At 43.8% G+C, this 10,621-nt stretch overlaps 2 protein-coding genes, 2 non-coding genes and 1 pseudogene across 5 annotated transcripts in view; 2 read left to right on the forward strand and 3 right to left on the reverse strand.

Moving 5' to 3' along the window:
* Nucleotides 1-1,244, reverse strand: part of LOC108247817 (ras and Rab interactor 2) — a 29,126-nt gene extending 27,882 nt beyond the window's left edge. For both annotated transcript variants that reach the window (XM_017436187.3, XM_025010579.2), the window contains exon 1: nucleotides 1,106-1,244. The gene's annotated coding sequence lies outside the window, so the exon portion shown is untranslated. The remainder of the gene's footprint in view (nucleotides 1-1,105) is intronic.
* A 610-nt stretch (nucleotides 1,245-1,854) lies between these two features.
* LOC108247808 (E3 ubiquitin-protein ligase TRIM21) lies at nucleotides 1,855-4,440 on the forward strand. Its single transcript, XM_017436180.3, has 2 exons — nucleotides 1,855-2,048; nucleotides 3,057-4,440. The coding sequence occupies exon 2, from the start codon at nucleotides 3,066-3,068 to the stop codon at nucleotides 4,197-4,199; it is 1,134 nt and encodes a 377-aa protein (XP_017291669.1). The 5' UTR covers nucleotides 1,855-2,048; nucleotides 3,057-3,065; the 3' UTR covers nucleotides 4,200-4,440.
* A 460-nt stretch (nucleotides 4,441-4,900) lies between these two features.
* Nucleotides 4,901-4,972, forward strand: trnae-cuc. The gene has a single exon. It is a non-coding gene; the product is annotated as a tRNA-Glu (tRNA).
* A 283-nt stretch (nucleotides 4,973-5,255) lies between these two features.
* On the reverse strand, nucleotides 5,256-5,343 carry trnay-gua. The gene is given in 2 exon segments: nucleotides 5,256-5,291; nucleotides 5,307-5,343. It is a non-coding gene; the product is annotated as a tRNA-Tyr (tRNA).
* Nucleotides 5,344-9,064: 3,721 nt separating this feature from the next.
* The window catches only part of LOC108247814, a 22,694-nt pseudogene continuing 21,137 nt past the window's right edge, over nucleotides 9,065-10,621 (reverse strand).

The raw sequence follows: 10,621 nt of genomic DNA on the forward strand, positions 1-10,621 counted from the left end.
GTTCAGGGGCGATCAGGAGACGGCACGTTCAGGGGCGATCAGGAGACGGCACGTTCAGGTGCGTTCAGAGGACGACACGTTTAGGTCAGTTTCTGAAAAACTGTCAAACTGAAAACATTAAAAACAAACACGAGACTGAAAACTTTTAAATTATTTGTTAAGTTTAAGATCATTTTTATAATAATTATTATTTGTTATTCAGGTTTTAACAGAAATACTGACGTCTTTATTCCAGGAGACGTTTTCTAAGTTTCTAAATGTTTTTAAATCTGGACCCGGTTCTGTCTTCATCTCAGGGTTCTGAAACGGTTCAGCTGGTTCTGTTGTTGTTCCGACTGGGTTTAGGAGCCATTTTGTGTCCGGATGATTCATAGCTCAGAGTTAAGAAGCTTAACAAACAGAGAAAACAGCAGAAACTGGGTGAAAAAGCAGCCGAAGTCCAGAGAAAAGTTCTGAAAGTCTGACTGAAAACATTAAACCTGAAAACTGCAAAAAGTAGCTAAAATTCACAAAACCGCAGCTAAAAGCAGCAGAAGACGACAAACAGAGCCGAAGTTGCAGCTGATTTAAAGAGAAGAAGGTTTCTGAACACATCTAAATGTTTTCAGTAAATAAAAAATAAAATAATATAAATAAAAATAAAAACAGCACAAAGTTTCTGGAAATGGATTAAAAAACAAAACAAGAATAATTATAAGAAAGTTCATTTCAATCAGTCTTTTATAAGAAACTAAACAAGAAGATTTTTCATCTGAATCCAGTTTATTAAAAACTAAAACTTCAAAGGAAAACTGCTGCCTTCACGGTCCTGTCAAAAGTCTGTAAAATACAGCTGCGAGCAGCTGCTTCAGGTCTGCGGGAAAAATCAGCATCTTTACTGAACTTTAACTTGAAGAAAAGCAGCAGGAGCTTCAGCAACCATCGAAACAAAAAACTGTCAGAAAAATCAGCAACAAACGGAGTTTTTATCAGTTTACTTCGTTTTTTCTGCTTCTGTGACAAACAGACGCTGTTCGGTTAAATAATCAGCTTTTCTGACCTAAAAGCTGCAAAAGCAGCAGCTAGGATTGTTTCACAGGAAAAAATAAGAAATAAAAAAACTCACCTGAAACTTTAAAGTTTTCTTCTTCTGCGTTTTGCTCCAGGATGAAGAACTTCTGGAGCCTCCGCGGCGAGGTTCGGTGACACCGAGGAGCCCGGATGTCCTCCGTTACATGTTTTACTGACAAAAGAAAACAACCCAACAAACAGGAGGAGAGGAGGAGGAGGAGGAGGAGAGAGGAAGAGAGGAAGAGAGGAGGAGGAGGTGCGGGAAACAAAGGAGGCGGCGGGGATCTGGCGCCCCCTGCTGGACGATGAGAAGAACTGTAACAGTTTGAAAAATACATTTAAATCCCTTTAAAATAATAATAAAAAAATGTTTATGAGATACTAATTTAAAATTTATTATCTTATAAATATGACTGAGTATCCCTTACTGAGATATAATTTGAGATAATTAGGCCATAACTTTGATCGTATCTTATAATTTTCATAATTATGAAACACTACAACAAAGTGATAAGATAGTATCCCGTAATTCTGTAAATGTATCTTATAATCATGACTTAGATTATTATTTTTCAAAATGGGCTTCATTACACATTTCATAATTTAAACAAAAAAGATTTGATATTTAATAAAATTATATTTACCAGTAATAACTCTGATGTGTTGTCTTTGGGAGGTTATTTGTGTATTTATCTGAATGTTGTGTATTGTTGCACATTATTCTCCACATGTTGATGTATTTTCTGTTAGGCTAAAAATGTAATTTTATATTCTTATGTTTTACACCAGAACCCATATTTATAAATCCGTTCATCATTCAGCAGCGGACAGACAGAAAGTGTCTTTGCTCTTTGAGGAGGTGGAGCTCAGGTAACAGGGAGGAGCTCACAGGTTGTTTTGGTTTTTACTTTCAGTTTGTTTCACCTGACGCATTTCTCTTTCTGTTCTGAAAACAAAAAGTTCGTCATCAGGAGTTTCTGCTGATCGGCTGATTGGTGGTGAGTCCGGCTGATTTTTACAGGAACAAACGTTTTACCTGCTGCAGGTTTGAGTTGTTTCTGCTGGCTCGTCTTCGGATGACTCACCGGAGAAAAAACAGATTATTTGACACGAACCATCTCTGTTTGAAAAGCTCCAACTTCAGCGTCTGTCTGATAACCATCAGCGGTTTGTTCTGCCTGAGAATGCTCTCTTCTGATTGGCTGAATCCAGCAGGTGATGCTTCCAGAACAGCTGTTCAGGTGACGGTGAAGTCCTTTTACAGATACTGAGGTAAATAAATCCTCTCAGGTTCTGGATGTGGACTGGTGGTGTCTCTAGAGGGGTTCGGGACAGGAGTCCACTCTAGGACGTCCACAGAGTTGTCTCTGAGACACTCCTGGGTGTCCTCTCTGTGAGCTCCGGTCCAGTCTGAGGTTCTGACCCATGTGGAACAGCTTTTCATTGAGGATGTTCGCTGTGGGGTTGGTGTTCCTCTGAGCGTCCTTCACGCAGCTTTAAGGTGTTTTGCTGAGGAGAGGCGTCCACTGAGCCACTCTGCCATGAAATCCAGATCAATAGAAGTTCTGGTTCTGATCCACACAGGCTCTCTGAAGCTCAGTCAGTGTGACCATCAGGTTCTTGGTCACCTGTCTCACTCAGACCCTGGTCCCTCAGCTCCTCTGTGTGGCCGGGGGACCGGCTCTTAGAAGAGTCCTGGTTGATCTGAAGGTCTTCCTTTTGACAGTCATGGAGGTTGCTGAGCTCTGAAAGGTTTTGGTAGCGTTCCTCAGATCTGTACTTTGCAACAATCCCGTCTCGCCCCCACGTCATGATGCTGCCACCACCGTGCTTCGCTGTGGGGATGGTGTTGCTTTGTCATCTAGGAGGCCTTCCAAGTCATGTCCAGTCAGTTTAACTGAGCAGACATTTGGAGAAGTAGGAGCTCAACCTGAAGTGTTGTAACAGGTGAGTGTGAGTCTGAACTTCTCCCACATCTGATCCGTGTCTGTTTCGTCTCTCCTCAGTGTGCAGACATGACGGCCGCCCACTGTCAGTTTCTCTGCTCCGTCTGTCAGGAAGTGTTCACTGACCCGGTCAGCACACCGTGTGGACACAACTTCTGCAAAGGCTGTGTCGTAGAAAACGTTTTTGTTGACTCCCCGTTCCAGTGTCCCGACTGTCTGAAGATGTTTTACCCCAGACCGGAGCTGCAGGTCAACACTCTGATCGCAGACATGGTCCATGAGCACAAACGGACAGCTGACACCAGAGGTGCCATGAAAACTGGGATATTTTGTGTGATGTGGATTTGCTTCCTTGTGCTCTCCTTCCAAATCAATCCCAGCCTTCCTCTGACTGAGGAATCTGGGGAAAATAAGCTGGAAAAACTAGAGGAAAGCATTGAAGGTATGATCTGGGATCTGCGACTGAATATTGAGGAGGTGAAACGCTTGGTTCTGATTGGTAGAGAAGACGTTTGGACCTCAAAGATCCCAGAGGATGAGCTTCAGCTGCACATCTCTGCTCAGCAGATGGAGCAGATGTTCACCGACGTGATGAAGAAAGAAATCCCGCAGCTGCTGCTCCGAGCCGAGCTGATGAGAGTCCGGCGCTACGCCGTGGATGTGACTCTTGATCCCGACACGGCTCATCCTGGACTCGTCCTGTCTCCTGATGGGAGACAGGTGACGTGTTGTGAGTCAAACCTTTACCTTCCAGACAAACCGAAGAGGTTTACCTTCAATCTGTTCGTTTTAGCAAAGCAGAAGTTCTCCTCAGGAAGGTTTTACTTTGAGGTTCAGGTCGAAGGAAAGACAGATTGGACTTTAGGAGTTGCCAAAGAGTCATTCAGCAGGAAGACGGACACTACACTGAGACCTCAGTCCGGGTTCTGGTCCATCAGTCTGAGGAACAGAACTGAGTTCAGAGGTCTGTCGGACCCTCCGGTCCATCTCCCTCTACGCTCTGGTCCTCAGAAGGTGGGGGTGTTTGTGGACTATGAGGAGGGTCTAGTCTTCTTTTATGACATAAACTCTGCAGCGTTTGTCTTCTCCTTTACTGGCGTCTTCTTCACGGAGAGACTCTTCCCGTTCTTTGACCCCGGTCGGAATGACGATGGCAGAAACTCTGCCCCTCTGATCATCAGCCCCATCAGTCAGACTGAATGACATAAAAACATAATCCTCTTCACAATAAAAAATATGTCTCTGTTTGATTGGCTGCAGAAGCTGTTTGACTTCACTGACTGATGTAAAACAATAAATCCTTATCAACAAAACTAACTAAATCATGTGGTCTGAGTAGTTTGAATTAAAGAAATATGAGGATGCAACATTTATATCTGTTTTCTTAATATGTTTATATTAATATTTCTTCAACAAAACATTAATATTCTTAATATAATCTGGAGGAATTAAGAAAACAAATGGAAAAACTGAACTCACTCAGCACAGGGATGGGTGGCTGCGGCGCCCTCTTGTGGTGGCTGAAGGTTATTGCAAGTTAAAACAAAAGTTAATTTATACAAGAAGCCGCGAAAAAACAATCGTTTTTTTATAAGCAGAGATACTAAACAAAAACGGTACCGCTGTGATGAAAATATTAACAGCAGAAAGCGAATATGTGCTTGTTGTTACTGTTTACATACAAGCTAGCGTTAGCATCGCAGCTAACAGCCATGATCCATAAAACCGGAAGTTTCGAGTTTGAAGGCGGGAAGTTTAGCTGTTCGGTGTCGGGTTAGTTTGAGAGGTTCGGTTTGAGAGGTTCTGTCTATATTTCACTGTAACATACAAACACAACATCAGAAGTAAAATAAACTGAGTATATTGGTCATAAAAAAAAAATTGGGCCGGATAATTACTATCAGTCCCTGGTGGTCTAGTGGTTAGGATTCGGCGCTCTCACCGCCGCGGCCCGGGTTCGATTCCCGGTCAGGGAACGTTCCTTTTTTTTTTTTTTTCTAAATATTGTATTTAACGGCTGTCGGTAAATTCTCTTTTATGGCACTTTTGGTGTATAAAAAAAATGGCCGCTCGGTCGTCAAAGTTTTGCACCATAACTGTCGATTAACTGCTGTTAAAGTTAACGTCCTTTACTAAAAACACGAGGACGCCAGTCATTATCAAATCAAATAATAACGATTCTATATTATAGAGTGAATTTATCAAAGCCAGGAAAAAAACTAAATAAAACTTTTTGTGAAAGTCACAAAAAAAACCACCTCCTTCGAGCCGGATTCGAACCAGCGACCTAAGGATTCCTGGCAGTAGCCTCTACAGTCCTCCGCTCTACCAACTGAGCTATCGAAGGGGATGAGACCCACAGTCGCCGGCAGACCTTTTCTAAAACCACCGGCTCCATCAGTTTATCTGTAAATTTATCCTGGATTTAAAAACTTTATTTCCACCAGTCAGGACGACAAAAACACTCTGCAGTTTCATTCATTCTTTATTTTTTTCTCGTATTAATCATTTATACTCCAGCAATTATTTTGCCATATTTACATGTTGCTTATCAAATTTTCATGCTTCTTCACCGGCACCCAGGACCACATTTTCTCCAGAAGAGCGAACATCTGGAGAGGACAGTGCCTTCAGTTGGGATGAGAAACTGATGGAAAAACAAATCCACATTTAATGACGGCCTCAGACGCTGCACAGAACCCGTTCAGATGAACTGATGAGAAATGAGTTCAATGAGAAGTACTTATTTTATGCAGCAATAAAAACCTAAAGTACCTGTGTGTCTTTTTATAAAAAGACTAAACTGATCAGATAAAATCTGATTCCAGGGTCGCTGCAGCGTCGGAGCCGAGGAGCAAGAAAACAGAAATGGCACATAAAGAAACAAGCTTTAACAAACTGTAAATGACCATAAAAATAACATTTTCCCGTACAAATCTGCTGTAAAAACGTTCAGCATTACAATGATATTAGTGAAGCTTCAGAGCAGAACAGCATCAGGACCGGTGATATGTAAAAAAAAAAAGAAAAAAAGAAGCATCCTTTACCTCACAGAACAATAAAAGTACAAGGGTTCGACTTTCAGTTAAAAATGTCACACTTAGATAAGTCTACCATGAAATTCCTTTTCAAAAGAAAAGATGAATATCAGCTTTATTTCTGTACACAAAGACAGGAAGGAAAGACTGTATTCAGTAATACTGTCTTTGTAAACAAACAATGAAAATAGGCATAATTAATACAACATAAATGTACAAAATGGGGACAAAACAATTCGCTCTATAATAGTGTCGAGAAAAAATGCTATTAAGAAAAGCGAAGGTGTAGCTACAGGTAATAATAAAGACGTGGAGGAAGTTCCACCACCTTCCCATAGAAAAGTACCAAAATAAACCCTGAAGAGGGGAAAACATCTGGATCCAGACGTCTGGATCCAGACCCGCCAAACATCTGGACCCAGACCCGCCAAACATCTGGACCCAGACCCGCCAAACATCTGGACCCAGACCGGCCAAACGTCTGGATCCAGACCTAACAAACATCTGGATCCAGATCGGCCAAACATCTGGACCCAGACCTGCCAAACATCTAGATCCAGACCGTCCAAACATCTGGACCCAGACCCGCCAAACATCTGGACCCAGACCTGCCAAACATCTAGATCCAGACCGTCCAAACATCTGGACCCAGACCCGCCAAACATCTGGACCCAGACCTGCCAAACATCTAGATCCAGACCGTCCAAACATCTGGACCCAGAGCGGCCAAACATCTGGACCCAGAGCGGCCAAACATCTGGACCCAGACCCTTTTTTAAAAACCCAGCAGAGCGGAGGCAGGAAATAAAGACGCAGTCGTTTTTAACAAGTAAAACAAACTGTACCTGAACGCGTCGCACACTTTCTGCCCCTCTGGAAAATAAAAAAGTGCATCCAGGAAGGTGCAGAGGGTCTCACCTGCTCTGCGTACCTGTTTCAGGTTTTAAAACTACATTACCCATCATCCTCTGCAGGCGCTCAGACCATGCTGCTTTCAATGTACCTGAAACTCGTAACCTTATCACTGTGTGTAACGCAACAGAATTAGCTTTCTTACTGTCAGCAAATTCTCCTGAAAACGTAAAGTTTTCGCTTGAATGAAAACATAAAAATCCAGGTGACAGTAAACGCAGCACGAGGCAGGTAAGTAGCTTAATGGTGTATTCAGTTCCCGCTGGAAACTTGGACTAAGTTGGATTTCTTGTTTGTAGCTTACAGAACAAATATTATTCTTTAACTTTTTAACTAATTCATGTTTTAAAAAGTACCTTTATTGTGTCGAACATGATTCGATTTCTTATTTATGAACTCCAGAGCATTAAGATGTTAAACTAAATTAAAGATTAAACATTGTGTGGTTTTGAGTTTAGCTGAACTTGTTTTTTCTGACAATAATTAAATAATTCACCGGGAGTTGTAGTTTCCTTTAGCTGACGTGAATCCCCCGGACGTTGTGTAAAATGTAAAAAACAGAACCACTGATATGCAAATCTCATAAAACAGCAGAACAGCAAACATTTCAGACATTGAAACTAAGAAATTGGACCTTTTTTAGACATTAAAGGTATTTTTGAATTTGATGGCAGCAACAGGTCTGTGGAAAAAAAAGGCTGTAAATTTAAGAAGCATTAGAACCTGGTTCTGGTTCTTGTTCTGCTCAGGAACACTGTCTGTAAACACAGTTCACCGTGCTGCTTAAAGCTCTATCAGGCAAAGAAGAAGCCAGATGTGAACAGATGTGTCTCCTCTGGACCAAAGAGAACTGTTCTGAGGTCAGCCTGCCTCTCTGATGGTATGGGGGTGCATTACTCCCATGCGGGACTGTTGAACAGACAGAATGGGACAACCTCAGGTCCAGATGTTTACAGACTGATGGGAGAAGAAGAACCATGATCTTCAGCGTCCCAGGTGGAACGCTCGGGTCAGGAACGGGTCTCTGCCTCACGTGGAGGAGTTCAAGTATCTGGGAGTCTTGCTCACGAGCGATGGTCGGATGGAGCAGGAGGTGGATCGACGGATCGAGGCCTCGTCTGCTTGTTGCTTCGATTGGTCGTGGTGAAGAAAGAGTCGAGTCGAAAGGCTAAACTCTAGATTTCCTGGTTCCAACCTTCAGCTATGATCGAGATCCTGAGCTTCTTCTCAGCCTTAGAGAGAAGGTGAGGAGCTCCATCGTCCCCCAGGAGGAGATGTAACGTGTCACTGATGGATGGATGTGCTGCTGCCATTAAATTCAAATTTACCCCCCCCCCCCTTAGTTTAAACATTCAATATGTTTACGGTTCCACTGTGAATAAAACAGATTTATGAGATTTGTAAATTGTTGCTTCATTCTGTACAACTTTTACAGAATCAGGTTTTACTGTATTTGATCCAAAAGAACACAGATGATTTCTTTACTTCAGGTTTACAGACCATAATAAAGCTGAACTCAGTGACCCGTGCGTTCTGAAATGTTTGTGAAACCTGCAGAAGCCCAAAACAAACCCGACCATAACGGCTCAATGAGACGACTCCACACAGACCCAAAGATTCACATCAAATCATAAAACAGCTCCAGTTTGACCCTTTAAATCAAAGGTAGGAGGTAAAGAATAAACTTATGCTAAATGAGGATTATAGTAGAAAGGATATTTGATTTGTTCACAGGCTGAGCTGCAGCACCTCGTGGAGCCCATAGGGGGCGCTAAATCACCACAAACAAGCAGGTGATCTGAACGAAGACAGTCTGTTGGTTGGACCAGAACCTGAAAAAGTACCATACAAGTTATTTTTACTGCACTGCTATCCTAAACTACATCCGTACACCATCTTCACTCCTGCTGCTGCGCTCTTCTTCATCCTCCTCATCCTCTCCACTATCATCTCCCCTCCTTTAATCTTCCCATTTTTGGCTGCTTTATCCCATCTTTAACAACTCTTTCTCTTAGTAAAGTTAACTTGTTTTCATTCTGGATGTTCGTACCAACTCATTCTCACTCCTGTTTTTTAGTAGCTAAAACTACGAGCCACTGGCACCTCCTCCTCCTCCTCCTCCTCTTCCTCCTCGTTAGTCTGGTTTTTGTTTTTGTTTTCTCCTCCTTCCTCTGTTGGCTTAAAAAACTGACGTCTGAACAAACTTGCACTGAAAGGCAAGGCCAGCTTTGACGGCTATCATCTCTGAGAGTGGCTAGCTCTGCAACACAAATCAATGTCCGCCTCTGGCACCCAGTCCAGGACCTCTTCCTCCTCTTCTCCCCTCTCCTTCCTCGCTGATGTCTCCTCTTCCTCTGCTGGTCCCTCGGGTTTCTCACTTTTCTACCAGTGCATCTTCCTCTGTGATGCCCTGAGCGCGGAGCTCCTCCAGGACGTTGTCCAGGTGTCCCGGGTCGGGGAAGCCGTGGCCCGTCAGGTTGGAGCCAAACTCGGTTTTATGGTGAACCTTCAGGGAAGAGTTGCTTTAGGGTTTAGTCTCTGTGAGGATGAATGTGAGGTGTGTGTCAGTCGGAGTGTGACGGTACCTCGTTCCAGATCACGGTGTCGGACTCTCCTGTGGTGCTCGAAGTACCGACCGAGAAGATCAGCCTGCGGTCCCAGGCCACCAGGAGCAGCCTCAGGACCTGAACACAGGGTAATAAAACACTCGATCACCAGAAACTAAACCAAAACTTAGGAGCAGGAAGTAAAACTGTATATTTTAGGTTATCGTTGTGGTCAGATTTGTGTAACAGGAGCGCTGTGAGTACCTTGCGTCCCTTCTCGCTGTCTGGGAGGTAGCAGTGTCTCGGGAAGCCTCTGGCAGTGAAGGGCTTCCCTGGGTTCGGGTGTTCTGGTCCCTGAAAGAAGCGGGTTCCTGTCAGCGGGCTCTCTCACCCCACAGCTGAACACTGAAGGTGCGCGGCGGCGTACCTGAATCCCCGGCGGTATGTTGTAGATGATGCGGATGCTTTTGCAGTCGGGGTGACCCGGCAGGGAGTGAGGGATGACGTGGTACTCCATCTTCCCCGCTGGCTGGTTGCCCGTCTTCACGCCGTAGATGGTTTTACAGGTGGGACACTGAAGACTGATTCAAACACAACAATTAACCGTTTCTCCTCAGAATCTGTGAATGAATAAAAAGGTCAGATGTTGTTTTACCTGCCGTCCTTGTTGCCGTTGTTGTACATCGCCACCAGGCACTGGAAGTGGTACTGATGGCCACACTGGGCGAGTCGACCCACCGACTCCGCCTTGGAAACCGGACCCACGCCTGGACCTTTGTACCCAGACGGCCCCCCCAGAGGCTCCATACAGATGGTACAGTCCTGCAAAAAACAACACGAGTTAATTATTCTGAAATATATTCAACACGATCGATCAGGTCTTTGTGAAACGTAATGATGGATCCAGACGTCAGATCAAACAGGTTCTGGATCAGACCTGCAGCTGAGGACCTCGAGGTCCGGACCTCAGTGTTTTATAAAGACATGAATCCAAACAAGGCTTTTGAACGGCGTGGTTCTCTGCGTAGCTCCACCAGTTTCCTGTAGGAGGCGCTGCAACTGTGTGCAGCTGCAGCCAAACTCAATGTCTACGAAGAAGAGCGCAGCTTTGCTACCTTACTGCTAAAAT

This window comes from Kryptolebias marmoratus, linkage group LG3 (genome assembly GCF_001649575.2).
Source record: "Kryptolebias marmoratus isolate JLee-2015 linkage group LG3, ASM164957v2, whole genome shotgun sequence".
Classification (NCBI taxonomy): domain Eukaryota; kingdom Metazoa; phylum Chordata; class Actinopteri; order Cyprinodontiformes; family Rivulidae; genus Kryptolebias; species Kryptolebias marmoratus.